The 16,937-nt window shown below is 33.3% G+C and overlaps 1 protein-coding gene across 1 annotated transcript; it reads right to left on the reverse strand.

The window, feature by feature from the left end:
- Positions 1 to 1,413: 1,413 nt before the first annotated feature.
- On the reverse strand, positions 1,414 to 14,453 carry cathD (cathepsin D). The gene is made up of 9 exons (XM_090167684.1): positions 14,339 to 14,453; positions 11,760 to 11,892; positions 9,941 to 10,064; positions 7,550 to 7,683; positions 4,106 to 4,290; positions 2,925 to 3,047; positions 2,564 to 2,711; positions 2,396 to 2,494; positions 1,414 to 1,646 (listed from the first exon to the last, which is right to left on the reverse strand). The coding sequence occupies exons 1-9, from the start codon at positions 14,413 to 14,415 to the stop codon at positions 1,485 to 1,487; spliced, it is 1,185 nt and encodes a 394-aa protein (XP_090023810.1). The 5' UTR covers positions 14,416 to 14,453; the 3' UTR covers positions 1,414 to 1,484.
- Between the last annotated feature and the right edge of the window lie 2,484 nt (positions 14,454 to 16,937).

A 16,937-nucleotide genomic window follows, 5' to 3' on the forward strand; every position in this document is an offset into this window, starting at 1 on the left:
GCCATTCTTTGCATTGCAATCCATTGATGGTTCTTATTAACGAAATAGTTCATACGGGTACTGATGACAAGTAAGGTAGTAAATTGTAGGGTTATCGGGAATGTATTTATGTATCCTTTTTTTTTGGACCAACTCCTTATACCCTAAACATTCTTCTCGTGACGGGGATAACTAAACAATGGCGTCTCAGGTCTCTAAGCCTCAAAAAATACAATCGTGTTTAAAATTTTACGGCCCGTATCACAGAAAGAAAATATATCAGATTCAACAGAAATTAAGGCATTTATTACAAAACTAAATACAGTACGAATAAGAGTTTGGTCTTTGCGAGTATTTAAGCAGCTTCTAAAGATTATTTTATGAATTTTGGTAAATAAGGATCACTTTTGTATAATATGTTGTTTCCCAATTTGGGTAGTGTCCCATAATGGCAACGTGTTTGCAAAAAAGGTCTGCCACTCGACGTTTTTGACCTCTTTTCATAATGGACTTTTCTACCTTTTCACTTGGTTTGCCATTCTTTGCATTGCAATCCATTGATTGTTCATATTAACGAAATAGTTCATACGGGTACTGATGACAAGTAAGGTAGTAAATTTTAGGGTTATCGGGAATGTATTTATGTATCCTTTTTTTTTGGACCAACTCCTTATACCCTAAACATTCTTCTCGTGACGGGGATAACTAAACAATGGCGTCTCAGGTCTCTAAGCCTCAAAAAATACAATCGTGTTTAAAATTTTACGGCCCGTATCACAGAAAGAAAATATATCAGATTCAACAGAAATTAAGGCATTTATTACAAAACTAAATACAGTACGAATAAGAGTTTGGTCTTTGCGAGTATTTAAGCAGCTTCTAAAGATTATTTTATGAATTTTGGTAAATAAGGATCACTTTTGTATAATATGTTGTTTCCCAATTTGGGTAGTGTCCCATAATGGCAACGTGTTTGCAAAAAAGGTCTGCCACTCGACGTTTTTGACCTCTTTTCATAATGGACTTTTCTACCTTTTCACTTGGTTTGCCATTCTTTGCATTGCAATCCATTGATTGTTCATATTAACGAAATAGTTCATACGGGTACTGATGACAAGTAAGGTAGTAAATTTTAGGGTTATCGGGAATGTATTTATGTATCCTATTTTTTGGATAGTAATCCACTTCACGTACTCCCAGTCTACTCCTTCCCTTAAATGTCCAATAAATCGTCCAGTTACATTACTGTTTCCCCAAATAATTCGTTCGGGGAAATTGAAGCACACATCACGAGTTAGACCAACTCCTTATACCCTAAACATTCTTCTCGTGACGGGGATAACTAAACAATGGCGTCTCAGGTCTCTAAGCCTCAAAAAATACAATCGTGTTTAAAATTTTGCGGCCCGTATCACAGAAAGAAAATATATCAGATTCAACAGAAATTAAGGCATTTATTACAAAACTAAATACAGTACGAATAAGAGTTTGGTGTTTGCGAGTATTTAAGCAGCTTCAGCGAATCCAATTCTGTTGTTGCCGTAGTCAAACTCGGTGTAGTAGCGTCCAATGAAAACGTCGCCCAGGATCCAGAGTGGTCCGGCCGGGGCAGGAACGTCCAAGCCCATAAAACCGCTCAAGCATATTGTCTGACCAAACTGGGCAACCTGACAAATGAGATAACAATTGAAATATGTATAGCTTCAAAAAGTGTAGCTCGCCATCCCACGCATTGTAAGCCGGCCACCTAAAAGCATCATAAAATAAGGTTTTACAGACAAATGAAATATTTTCAGAAAAAGACGCGATCTTACATCTAGTTTCCTCATTTCTATAGTAAGACTAGATTTTAAGGGGGGAAAATAGTTTAATATAGGTAATTTTAAATAAAATAATAAATAATATGGTATAAATGTGTCACGTCTTTTTTCAGCCCAGAGCGGGAAATAGGTTTGTGAGAGCAGCCATTTGAATTGGGCTATCGTAAAAAAATTAAGTAAAATCTTTTTCTAATGATTGTTAGATTTTAAACGAAACCAAGTTAATCTAATTATTTAATTAAAATATATAACCCGATAAGAATATAATATTTCTATTAATTTTTTCATCGTTGACGAAAGTGATACATAAAAAAACATTCCACAAGCCTTGTGTCGGGGATAGTTTCATATTTATATACCGTATAGTATTTAAAGACATTTTCTTCAGAAAATAGTTTTTAAAAACACCCCTAAGGCACATTTTTCAAAGAGTAAATTAGGAGTATATGGAGATGGATCCGTAGAATTAAAATATATACGTGCTACCTATTGGAAAATAACTTTAAATTATTACTTACAGCCTGGTGGACCAAGACATTTTAACTTAAATAAAAAAATGAAATATCTTTAAGTGAACAAACGGAAGTAGACTATACCTTAAGAACGTAGTCTTCACCAGCCAAAGAAAAGTTTTTGCCCCCAATAATAAAGCTTATTGAAGGAAGTTGCGGAATCAAATTGCAATTGACCATGTACTAAAAGGATACATTTAATATTTAATAGAAATTGGTTACGGTTTGATTGAACAGAATTTTGCCACTTACCTCTCCTTGTGCTAATGGAGTAGCTCCGATAGCTTTGTTCAGTTTAGCAATTTCAGATGTTGGACCAGCAATCAGCGAAGTTCCAGTATCTGCGATCGCCTCGCAACCACCATTGCAGTAATCTCCTTTGACATCACCAACAGAAAGTCTGTTCAAATGAATAAATTAATAAATTCATTTCGTTACTAATTGAGAAATGCGCAGTTTCATTAAGCAAAAGTGTTTAATGCCGATGAAAACACCAAATGTGTAACAAATACATCCCCACTATTACCATTATGCATGATATACGCTCTTTTGTAAAACGAAAGATGAATGTTGGAATATCAAAATATATTTTAAAAGATTTATTTAAACTCACCCGTCCATTTTAAATTGCCAATAGCCCTTTTTGTCCACAGAGGCGTAAGCGAATTCGCCCTTGAAATGTTTAGGATCTGATCCACCAAAGATGATCTCACCACCGATTTGTGCATCGGGATCTCTGAAAAATATTAATAAAATTAAAAACCCTTAAAAAGTTATTTATGATTAAATTTCAAAACAAAATTCGACGCAAAATTTTTATTTCATGATATAGGAGTAATTTTAGCTACAATTTTCGGGTCCCAAACAATTAATTTTGCAATTGTTGAGGTCAATAACTCTAAGTTTAACAGGACCTGTACCATTTAAGTAAAATGTCGAGTTAAGTAAAAGGTAGTTAAGAAAATTTAAATAATGGAACAGATGCTCAAATTGACGAAGCGATTAGTGGATAATCTTAACTTATTATTGTGAAGAAAATTCTGTAATTTTATTTTATTTTAAATTTATTTAATTTGAGAAAAATCAGTAATCTAATTTCAACGGAGAACAATCTTTAAGCTTATTTTTTCTAAGTCTTAAAATTAATTATAGGAAAGATTTCATAAAATAAATACTTAAATAATACACTTAAATTGAATAATCGCAAGGAAAACTAGTTTAATTGTTCTAAAAAAAAGATAAAATATTTTGGATCTCGTGTTTATGATTTTGTAAATTAATTATTTCAAAGAAGACTTGTTTGATTTTGATATTCTTCAAAGTAGAGTTCCGGTAAAATAAAATGTACGGAAATTCTCAGAAAAGTTTCCGGAAACTTTTCCTAATTGCGGAACATTTTCCGCAAATCAGAAATAAGAAATATTTAAAAAAAATTACATTTTAAGGGTTTTTAATTTTTTTTTACCTTTTAATCGATATAAAATGTCTAATAACAGTAAACATACTACAATATATTAATAGTGTTACATTGTTAATGAGTTTAAAGCTATTCTAGAGGTTTAGTTTTACTCTTAAATTCGAAAAAATTAGGCGAAAATGCCGTTTTATTTAAATTTGAAAACAATATTAGACTAATAATGGAATGAAACCTTTTTTTAATTTTTTTCGGAAAAATATTCCGCGGAAAATGACGCAAAATTTTCCGATGGAGGTATCGAAAATTTACTGAGTAAAATATAATATAAATCGCTTAAACTATAAATATTTTGTTATTTGAACCTTTGAGATATTTACCTGTTCAAGTAGAAAGAAAAGACAGGTTGGCTGACGAGTCCCTGTTGGATCATTTGATCGAAAACAGGCGGAACACCGTCGACGGAGATCTCTTTGTATCCCATTCCTAAAATTCCGTCGAATTTGGCGGCAATAAAGGCTAGCCCTGGTTCAGTAAGAGCTTCGGCAAAAGTCTGATCTTTAACCTTAAATAATAATTTTTTTTGGAAATCTCAACGTATCTAAGTGCAATATCTTAAACTAATTCGTGTAAATTATGTAAGAATTACATGCCTTGCCGCAAATACTTTACTTAAGGCTAATATAGTATTCGAATAGTTCATCGACACTAAATAGATGGCGCTGTGAGATTTAATTAATAATGAAATTTGAAAATCACACAGCACCATCTATTTTAGTGTCGATGAACTATTCAAATTTAAAAACGGAAGAAATTATACAATCTACCCTATTTTAAGTTTTATGGTAAAACTACACAACGCAATCACTATATAAAGATCTCAAAAAAAGTTTTTGTGTCAAAAATTAAACTAAATTAACATTATACTTAATATCTTCAAAACTAATTAAGATAAGAAGAAAATTCGAAAAACAATGGATAGACAACGTTGTCAAACGTAAATAATTAAAGTTTCAAGATTCTCAGAATAATACATTGTGCATAAAACTTAAAATCCTGTTCATTTCAATTAAAGTTTGTCAAGTTATATTTCAATTATGATACTTTATTTCTAGATCTTGTGTTTAATTAGCTTCAATTTGAAATTTATTTTTAGGAAATCCATAAAGCAGAACCCGTGGAATTGAACCAAATATAAACTTTATATTTTACGTGAATTTTAAACAATTTGGGTCCTTAAACGTAAAGCGGTAGTAGTCTAAGTAGAATATGTAAGAAATCTGAACGTTAAATGTACACAAATTACTTTTCGCAACAATATTGACTTTTTGAACTTCTTCCTCTGCACCCGTAACAGATACTAACAATTGATATGACCCTTTTTTATAATTTAAGTAACAAATTTTCTATTTTTTATATCACCATGAGCCTTAAAATTATTATTTACGGACCACTAAACAAAAAGTGTCCCTTTTTGTTAAATGACTGAAATAGGCGTGATACGTAATTAAAATAATTATAATAAAAATAAAAATAATTAGCCAACTATTTTTAAATTTTACACTTGGGTATTGGATAGTTTTGCCTAAAAAATGGAGATATCTACGTTTTTAGCTGAAAATATTAATAAGTTATAGAATAATCACGGCTTACACGAAACTTCATATTTTTTGGTATAGCGTAAATTCATTTCAGTACTCCTTCGCTTAATGTTTAATAACTTTTATATGTAAACTTTTTTTAACCTATCAAGACATTCTCACCCCTTTCAGCAAGACCAATTAAGAGGGAGAGACTAGATAGCCCTAACGGAAATTGTTACGATTTTATACGATGTAAAAATGAAAATTTAATGTTTTGGGGGCTCTCATTTGATGGTTTAAATGGAAATGTATAATAATAGATATAATTACACCATTACATAGCCCTCATAAAGAGCTTTAAGATAAGCCCTTAAACAAATGGAATTGTGTTAGATTCTTTTTGACGGATTAAAAACCATTGTGTTGAAATTCAACACTTTTGAAGTTTTATATTTTTTATATCATACACAAAGTTGTCTGATAAATAATGTTCAAATATTTTTTGAATCCTGATCTTTCAGAATAAATTATCGAGGTCTGGAACCAGTCCGAATCGCTGTAGGCGTTGATATTTGACGCCCTCCGAGGGTTTGACTATTGATCGTTACCTCCTATGACTTTTAAAATTTCGGCTCTGCTAACCCACCGATTTTGTTCAAACTCTTGGGATTGGTAGCCCTTAATGTATCACGAAAAATCCTAAAGGGAATTTATTCAATGGGCAACCGTTTTGCCATGGCAACAAAAAATGTTTTTGAAAACACAAATTATTAAATTTTCCCATTGAAAATAACATGGGATTTTGACCTCAAATTGATCAAAGGTTGATCAGTTTTGATGTTTTTTTGTCAATTTTTATCTATTTTTTCTATTTTTGGCATTTTCGAATTTTTAAAATTTGTTAAAAGGTAATAGCTTTCTTAAAACAAACAATCTGGTATCAATGAACAACTTTTAAAGGTAGTTTGTTCTCAACACTTCTCTTGTATCGAGATTTGTAACATCGCAACTAAATGTAGCAATTCTTTTCGACGTCATAAAAACTCATAACTGCCACTTCTTTGAAAAAGATTTTAACAGTCAACGAGACCCCACCCCGCCGACGTTTAATGGTATCAATTGGTGTTGGTCCATTTGATCGAAAAATATGTGATCGACAGTCGATCATTATACGTTGCAATTGATCGAAATTCCATTTGATCGAATCCCATTTGTCATTTGTTTCATAAGATCGAACCTTCAAATGATAGAATACTATTTGATCGAATTCAAAAGTATTTATAGTACCAGTTGGTATGTTTTTATTTTACCGAATGTCAATATGAAGTGCAGATGGAATAATGATGGATTAATTCATTGCTTAAGTGCAGAAGGAATAATGATGGAATAATTCATTGCTTAAGTGCACAAGGAATAATGATGGAATAATTCATTGCTTTAACTGAATTAAGCCACAAAGATAAAGAGAGTTTTACTTTATACACTATATGATGGAATTTTTATGACATTGACGATAACGGCCCGTTGTTTTTGATATATATAAATAGGGTCAGGTTAGGTTAGGTGAGGTTAGGTTTATGTACGCGCGCGGTAGGTGCGTATGCACCGTTGTATACGAGGGGTCTGACCACGTTCACGGCCCATACCATTCGATCAAATGCCATTGAATCAAATGCAATTCGATCAAATGGAAATTCGATCAAATGGGACCCGTTCGATCATTTGGGAATCGGTCAAATAGTCTCAAACCGATCAATTACCGTTATAAGGATCTAATCTCCGCCTCTGATTTGACTTTCCAAAATGTGTAAATTTGTCTAATTTTGTTAAAAATAGTTGAGTAATAAAACCTTATTAAACTTCAAGCGAAGGGGTACTGAAATCAAGTTACGCTATACCAAACAATATGGGGCTTAGTCAAAGCTGTTATTATTCTTTAACTTCTTCAAATTTGCTAAAAATCGGTTGACCCATCGTGACCTGACTGGTCCAAATCGTATGAAATAATCCGGCTCCTGTTGCCGTGAGGCGTAAGTGCTAACCACTATGTAACGCCACCGTTTGATATATATCGCTAAGCTTTAGCATAGACCATGTAAAATCACGTGATTAGATAAAAATCGTGACAAATATGAACTATTAAAACTGATAGATCGCGCCTGAAATAACAGTTTTTTGGACGTTATTTTATAGAAATAAGTGACATCATAAAAAAAATGTTTTTGAGGACCATTAACTCACATCAATACCGCCGACATTTACAACATCGGTGCTAAGGTATCCAGTCATGCTGCCACTTCCGTAACGGATCTCGAACGTGGTTCCATTTTTCTTGAAGGAACTGGATTTCGTGCTGTCGTACTTATTATGAAGTACTAAGAAAAGAAATGATAATTTTAATTGCAAATTCCTTTATTTACTAACATTGTTGAAATTTAAATAAATTAATTACCGCGGTACCCACCTCCCCCTTTTTCTAATGTGATAATTACCGTGGTACCCTTTTCCCCATAGTAGAACCACCCCAGTAAGGCCCTTCCTCACCCTTTTCCTCGTGTGATAATTACCGGGGTACCCACCTACCCCTTTTTCCCTTGTGATAATAACCGTTCCTCCCCTTTTTCCCCGTGTTATAAATACCGTGGTACCCACCTCCCCCTTTTACCCATGTGATAATTACCGTGGTACCCACTTCCCCCTTTTCCCATGTGATAATTACCGTGGTACCCACTTCCCCCTTTTCCCATGTGATAATTACCGTGGTTCCCACTTCCCCCTTTTCCCCATGTGATAATTACCGTGGTTCCCACTTCCCCCTTTTTCCCATGTGATAATTACCGTGGTTCCCACTTCCCCCTCTTTCCCATGTGATAATTATCGTGGTTCCCACTTCCCCCTCTTTCCCATGTGATAATTACCGTGGTTCCCACTTCCCCCTCTTTCCCATGTGATAATTACCGTGGTTCCCACTTCCCCCTCTTTCCCATCTGATAATTACCGTGGTAACCTTTTCCCCATAGTTAAACCACCCCAGTAAGGCCCTTCCTCCCCCTTTTCCCCATGTGATAATTACCGGGGTACCCCTCCCCCTTCTTCCATGTGATAATTACCGTGGTACCCTATCCCCCTTTTCTCCATGAGAGAATTTCCGTAGTACTCTCCCCCCCCCCTTTATAACGCGAGAATTTCCGTGGTACCCTTTTCCCCGCAAAAAGAACTCAAACTCGCAGTCGTACCAAACCCCCCTGTACCCCTTTAAACCCTCTGTATCCAATGGCTGATGCATAAATGCCACGGGACTAACGTACGCCGAGAGAGCCACCGGACTTTAACATCGGAACGAACCCGAAACCCCCCCGTTTCCGAAACTCACAGGCCTTGTGAAACTACCCCATACGATCCCCCTACCCTCCGAAATTCGCGGCGGAAAGAGTGTATTGCGTGTTGGGACAAACACGGCCCAACTCTCAGGGGCGACAGATTTTGAGCATTTTTAGAAACTGACATTTGCGTCACTTTTTAAAATTTGTAATAAAGAATTTAAAAACCAAATCGGAATCAAAGCCGACTCGATGCGAGAATGCGAATTGCAGCGTACGTAAAAAAATGCCCCGGGACCCTCGCGCCCGGAACGCGCGCGCGAAATGAGTCGGAAAACCGAGAAATAAATCTCAAAAATCGGTTGACGGTTGACGAACCTACCACCCAACCAACAGCTTTATATATATATATATATATATATATATGTCGATAAAATAAAAAAATTTCAAACATGTTTTCACCTCCAATAATTAATTTAAAGGAATAATGCATTCTTTATATTACAGGGTTTTTTTTTATTTATTTCCAACACTATGTTTTCTAGAAAGTTGAAATTTGTCCTATACGTGCCAGGGGACACTTTCTACCAAAATTGCAACTAAATCGAAAGATATTTTCACGTTTTTTGAAAATTTAAATTTTAATATATTTAATTAAAGGCTGGTTTGAAAAAACAAATTCCTAGGACAACTTGGCAAGTGGTTATAAGAATATCCTTTTTCACACGCTAAAGCTTTTAAAAAGCTATTCGCGTTACAATTTGTTTATAATAATTGTTACTACAATTTTAAACCAGCCTTTAATTAAATATATGTTTTTGGATCGCTGTTGAAGTTGCGTTATCAATAATCGCTTGATGCATTTTAGGTGTTTCCTAGTTTCGACGAAAGTTTGTAGACGCGATAACTTCTCAACCTTTGGTTGTAGAGGGATAATTTTTCTACTTTCGAAATATGAACCGACCATTGTGAATTCAAAAACGCGTGTGTAAGTGCCGTAGAACCAATATTTAAAAAGTTGTCCAAAATGAGTTTTGACGGTTCCCGCCAAACTATTAATTTTTGTCGGGCGAAACCGATGAATACCGATAGATAATTGGTTTCATCGATCTATCTATTATAGTTTTCTAGCAGAATTAAAAAGAGGGCAAACATTTCACCTGTCGAAGACTTTTTAACCAGAGTGTACGTATGGAAAAGATATCAAGCCTTTCACAGAAGCTGTTCCACAAAATGAATAGTATAATAACTTATATGCAATCAGTTAGGCATTTCATTGTTTTAATATTTCAAAAACAAATTCCGCACTTACAGCACGCAACGTTGGTCCATTTGCAGTTTTTCGATGGTACCCATAAATTCGAAGAACCAGTGTCAAAAACTACTTTAAAGTTTTGAGGTGGAGTTCCAATAGTAATTGGTCCGTAGTATTGAGCCTATGAATATAAATATTAAAAGTGCTTGTTTAAAAAGAATGGATTTAAAAGGAAACAATGAATAATGCGAGTTCACTGTGTGAAAAATTAAATTTTTATTTTCGTTATACCCGAAACTCGTTAGCGTTAATCATAATCCATATCATTTAGAGGGCTTTTGATTACAAGGAATTTGAAAACCCCTTGGCTATAGAGGATGATTACCTCAATATTAAATAACGGTTCCACAAATTAGGTAACGTTAAGATTTTTTATTAACCTTTTTAAATTTTATAGAAAAAAAGGATAGTTATAACTGTAATTTTCCAATAACCGTTTTTTTATCAAATTGTCTAAAGTAACAGTTACAGTTTAATACAGGTTGTTTAAACTGTATTTGCCAGGTGAGTTTTATTTACTAAAATATAAGCTAAAAAGCGTTCATTACGAAAGACCTCAATGATTTTAGGGATTGCTTACTCAACAAACCAATATGTAGCGCAAATAATTCAAAAGCCATAAGTTGGAACCTATAATATTGGAACCTCTGTTTCATAAATCTAAATTCAATTGGCTTAATAAATTCAAGTTAATATTACCGTTATTATTGAAACTATCAGTAAAATATCTTTCGTAAGAACATGATGGTTTTTCGAATCGAAACTCTATGACTTGTTGAGAAGGATTTTTTACATCACGGGATATGTGAACGCCCGCTTCCAAAGACTCAAAAAGTAAAATTTACTTCAGGGTGGCCATATTTTGACGACAAAAACAATATAAATAACTTCTTCTTATCAGTGGTATCGATTTCTTAATAAAGGCGTTTTTAAAAAAACTATAAGATATAATCTTTTCAGTCTGTCCTAATACGTTCTAGTTCATACATTTGATTGAACACCCGAGGACTTTGATAGTCTCCCTTTGAGCTGTATCCTACACTAATTTACTTTCCGTGTTTTTCTAACCAGCACTTGGGATACCTAATCATTTTAATAATATCTCGTGCCAATAAAACACTTTTACATTTGAATAGGTTTTTGAGTAAATACGCTTGTCCCACAAAATAAAAATATACGCTTTAAGTTAAAATTACTGCTACGTTTTTAAAATTTAAAAGAGTTTAATTTAAATATGATAATTATCTAGCTGCAGAAATTTTTTTAGTGTAAAACGAATCATCAACAAACCTACCGATGCTGTACGTAGCGGAATGGTTAAATTCGTTCAAATAAACAAGCAGGTAAGATATGACTACGCAGAATAAGGAAATATGAAACGAGTGACCTTTCGTATAAATCAATTACAGAATCGTTTGATATCTAAAATTATAAACGATAGCGCCCACAAATAAAATCCATCGAAATATTTCGAAGCAAGAAACTTCCTCTTTCAATCTTTTGGTCTTCGCTGTCAAGATAAACAAATAGAGTGCTTTGATACGCAAGTTATCGAATCAAATGAGTGGTTCCGCTTATCGTATTTATAGAGATAAATTAAAGTGTTTACAAAAGAGCCTCAAAATGTTGTAAGGAATGCGTATGTACCAACGGAGTTAATAAGATCTGCATTTGGACAATGGCCCCCTGTTAAATAGATTCATTTTGCTAGTACAAATAACTAAAGAAATTACTAGTTTTATATAATTAATAAAATTAGTAAATTGCTTTTGTCATATATGTTAATATTTGAAAATAGCTGTGTCGTTATACTTACATCTAAGTAGTTTGAGAGTGGTTCCGGCCATGGACCATTTCCTTTGTGAAGTCGGTGTGGAAGGACATATTTAACGGGAGTTTCAACCTCGTGAAGATGTCTTCGAACCGATTTGAATTTGTGAAGAGGAATTCTAATAATGCGCAAAAAATTGGGTTTTAAATATTTCAGGAATTAAATTTTAAATACAAAGTTACTTTTTCACATTTTAATCAATATTTATTAGGAATAGGGGATTTTGAAATAGTTATTAACCGAATCTGTAGCGGGAAACGTGAACAATGTTTTTACATCCCTATTAAGCCATCTGTATTAGTTCATGCCAATAAATGAAATTTTTTATTAACGAACTTACGGTTGATGCCCATATTACTTGTGATCACAACCAAAAATCAAAATCTCATAATAAAGATATAAAACTTTGTCGTTCGAACGATAAAGTCATTGCTACGTTTTTCACATTTTAAGATCAAGATTTATAGTCCTGTTCTACAATAAAAATGAGAACGAAAACCAACATTTAGATATAGAAAACTATCTATGGGGAAAATTAAACTATTTTCGGGGTCGTTGTAAGAAATGAATAAATGATCAGCTTTGAAATTTCTCTGAGATTTGTCAAACAGAAATTGACTTTCGCTGATTGAATACTTCACCTTGCTAGCGAGGAGCAACAAACACAAGGAGAACGCAGCTAGCCTTTAAACACGCTAATGCAGTACTGTGTACAAAATTCATTGTACGAACCTATACGCTGAACGTTTTACGGGCGTGGGGTGAAAGCCATTTTCCGAATTTTCAACTTCCGACGGCAGCAGGCGCTAAAGCGTCTAACCAATTAAAAATGCACGACTTATGACGGGTTGCGTTCTCCTTGTGTGGGGTGCTGTGTTTGTTGCTCCTAGTTGCTAGTTGGTTTGTTAATCTATCAAGATTCCTTTAATGCAACCTAACACTCCAATATCTTCAGTGTACGGGTTGGAAACATTGTATTAAATAACAATTTAGATTGACAAAACCCACTAGACTTGTAAATAAACAGTCAGTACCAAATTATATTAATGATTTTATTGCAAAACATTTTAAAGGTATGTGGGTTTCTACTATTAAACAATAAGTGCTCAGTCCCAGAAATACAAGTACCCGTATATTCTACTCAACTATAATCAATTATGACATAACGCAATTTAAATTGACGAGAAGTCATACGAACCCCTGAGTTTGAAAAAATGATTAATATAACAAACACATAGACCTAGATCCCTTTGAACAAAATGGCATTGTATTTTATATTTATTTTAATCTTGACATTAAACTTTAATAATAAAGATATTAAAGGTAATAAAACCTCAAGTATTTGGTGTAAAACACGAACGTATGCAGCTCCGGTCTCTTTTGCTTTGGATTTATAAATGTTTGGCACCACTTTATGGGTAAATTTCAAAAAGTAAACGGGTCTACCATAAATGGTAACATCAGTCAATCGTACTTGGAAGTGTTGTTAGAACATTATGATATTTCCGCCAAGACTCCAACAGGGTTTTGTTAAATATCTATCAATGGGTCAATAGGTGAGAGGTTTTCGCGCCCCAATAATTTTGTTTAGTAGACCAGCACAACTTCTTATTCATAAAATTTTAAAATGGCTTTTTATTGATTAGGTAACGAAAAGAAAACCCTGAATTTTATAACAATTTCTAACACTTGAGCCCTTAATTACGTGGAAATGCTTTTAAACGTCATCAAATAATTATTGTTTTGTAAGTTACAATTCCAACGTTAAAAATGGTCTTAGCAACTTTCAAATAATCTCGAAAATAAAAATAAAATTATTAAAAACTAAATAAAGTTATGATGAAAAACCTAATAAATAAGACAATATATCGGTGTTTAAATTTCGAAACTTGGGCATCCCTGTAATGAACGTTTACCATTATATACATTCTTAAGTTTCGGCAACTCAACAGTATTAAAATTTGAAGCAGTTGTTTATTGACATGATTTAAAATTTAGTTTCCATAAATTGAAAAGAAAAATTATATTCGCCCTCCCCATTAATATTTCGTAACCACATTTATGTAAATGCATTTAATAGTATATGACACAATCAATAGATTTGGTAAAACCTTTACAGGCAGACGAAACTTAAGATAAAATTAAAATAAAAGAAATGAAGCTAAATGTAAAAGAATAAAAAGTAAACTCAGATAATATAAATATTTATTTAATATAATGGCAGCACCAAATTCTTAAAAATTTTCCTAAAATGTTAATTTTCATGCCAAGCTTACAACGTTTCCTTTCAATATTTATATTCGTGAATATCGTACTGGTTTTAAAATATTTAACGCCCTCCAACAACGCCACTCGCAGCAGCTGCGCGTGACGTTATGAAATGAGCTTTCAACTTCAACCGTAACCGCCTTTTTTTGTAAAAAATAAATTCACTGTAAAGGAAACAGTTGAGGTAAAAAGTTTGTAAGCCTATCCAGGAGTTATTACATATCGGCCGTTTTAAAACACTGCGTCATAAAGGCTTAACTAGGTCTATAAAAAAATTAAAGTTAAATAATCCTTACCTGTGAAGTTTTGGGGTGACGAATGCCACACTCAAAGCCAAACAAGCCAACAAAGCTAGGAACGAAAACGTCTTCATGATGCTCTGTCACTCTCTCAGCAGCGAAATGCCTGTCGGCGTTCGGCGCAAAGATCATTTAAAGCGAGAGAGGAAAGCGAAATCATATGACCGCGTCACGTGACCGACCAGACACACTAGTCTCTATCTCTCTCTCGTATCCATGGCAACAGACCGTGACAGGGCCGAGTCAGCTGAGAGTGAAGTCACTTTACAAAGAATGACATCTACATAGAAACGGATGTTTGTTTGCCAGATACTATTTCCAGACCTCTGATTTTACAAATAAAAATTTTTTTAAGAATTATGCATGATGGTATAATAGAGTCATTATACTCTTTTTCTGCAGCTTTCTCTTGACTGAAATAAGTTTTGAAATTGTATTTATCGTGATCGAGATTGTTGTTATTAAATTAAAGATTAAAAATTAGTTTGTAATATTATGAATAACGGATAATCCACTTGAACCCGAAACACATAATATTGCACATAGTATATCAATTACAGTTCAATTAATTTATGGTTACATGTCAAAATATATTAAACACCTGGTTATAGGGCTTAGTAAAGATTTTGACTCGTAAGCCCTAGTTTGCATAATAAACAATTATGAAAAACAAGTTAAGGTATTATATTATTTTTATGCAGATAAAAAAAAGGATAAAGAAATGTGTGTCGTACATCATTCTGAATAAAAATATTTACTTAACGCTTACGTAAATTCTGATTTGTTTTCGTTTATGTCAAGAAAACTAGTACTTGTTTGATTAGTTTAATGCCATCAAAACGTAGGAAAGTGTAATCTTTCTCGTATTGTATGTGCTTTATTGGAAAAAGTCGTTAGTCTAGTTAAAACTTTTTACCGTGAATAGCACAATTTGTTTAAAGCCATGGAAATCATTATACAAAACAAAATAAATTGATATTTTAATAAGTTATCCAATTTTAGTTTTTCAAATTTTATAAACAGATCTTTTGTGCGCGCTAAATAGAGAGCTTTGTTTATAGCTCTTTAATTGTTATGTGGTTAACCTTGAGTCCTTGACAAATTATTATAGAGGTATTACCCCAAATAAAAAAGCGTATTTGGATGTGAATTTTATAGTCGATGCAAAATTACCCGGGACTGTCTAAGATTGGAACATAAATTGTCAACAAGTGCATTCTAGTTCAAATGACAGTCAAAAATAACCTGTAGATATCAACAAGTATTTACTTTAGTAATTTTGATATATCAAAAGTTATATCTGTTACGGCATCAGAGTCTTTACCAACTTTAAAGAAAACCAAGTTTACTGTTTTGCTAAGGTTAAGATTTGAATTATTTTGTAATAGCCATTTATTTAATTTTTTTGGAGAACGTTAGTTTCCTTCATTACCAGCTCCAAGCATCTACCACCTACGATCACAATAGTATCATTAACATAAAGTGTCAAGGCCGAAGTAATAATCTCCATAAGGCGAGGTAATTGAACCCGGTGGAAGACCTTTTTTCAGAGTTCGAAAGCTCGACAATTGACCATAAGTTTAATTACAACATTTAATCTCAGTTAAATACATGTAGCTCTTTAATAACAAAGAGTTTGAAATACATCGAATGCCCATGTCCTCTAATTTCTGAATTAGGAAAAATAAAGCATGATGCAAATGTAAGTTTAGTTACGTTAATCATGTAATTAAAGGCTGCAACCAAATGTGTGCTTTAAAAATTTCAATTTATTCATATCGTAAGTGTTTATCCATTTTTGCCTTTTATTAATTTTATCGTGTTGGCCAAATCACATGTAATCAACACTGCAACAATGAAACAATGGGTTCTAATCATATCTCTATCTGACAATTGAAATATACTATTATTTATGAGAGTATTTTCGATTTTATAAATTTGTACAAAAAGCATAGTTACTACAATTTTTTACAATGACAATTTTAAAAACCCCAGCGCCAGCGTTAGCCCCATGTTCTTTATTTTAATAGTGTAAAGAAATGTACCTTACAGTGGCGTAGTGACGTTATTTGGCGCCCAGGGCCAAAATCCTAAATTTGCGCCCCCCCCCCCCTCCCCCACAATCAGAAAAATCTCGAAAAAAAAATTGTGACCGATGCAGCAGGGTACACGACGAATTAAAAAACGATACACAACACTAATAAAACTAATAAAGTATTTCCGTTATTTTTATTTAAATTTAATTTCACCGGAGACAATCTGCCAGAATCTGGAATGCCTCGAAATAATATTTGTGACAGATGCAGCAGGGTACACGACGAATTAAAAAAAGTACTTCCGTTATTGTTATTTAAATTTCATTTACTAAAAAATGACACATGTCATCGCTTTCAAATTTACATGGTTTATACTATTCAAAGCGGCCTATTTCCGGGTTAGGCTTTTTAGAAGATCAGCAAAAATTCATTTAAACGTACTCCACGTTCCAACTATAAGAAAACGTTCAATAAGTAAACTTTTTACAACCTGAAATTCATTTGACGGAGGTAAAATTCGATATAATAAGAGAGTAAAAATAATTAAAAAATTCCGGGGC

Source organism: Leiobunum rupestre, chromosome 3, assembly GCF_980474605.1.
Source record: "Leiobunum rupestre chromosome 3, qqLeiRupe1.1.hap1, whole genome shotgun sequence".
Lineage (NCBI taxonomy): Eukaryota > Metazoa > Arthropoda > Arachnida > Opiliones > Sclerosomatidae > Leiobunum > Leiobunum rupestre.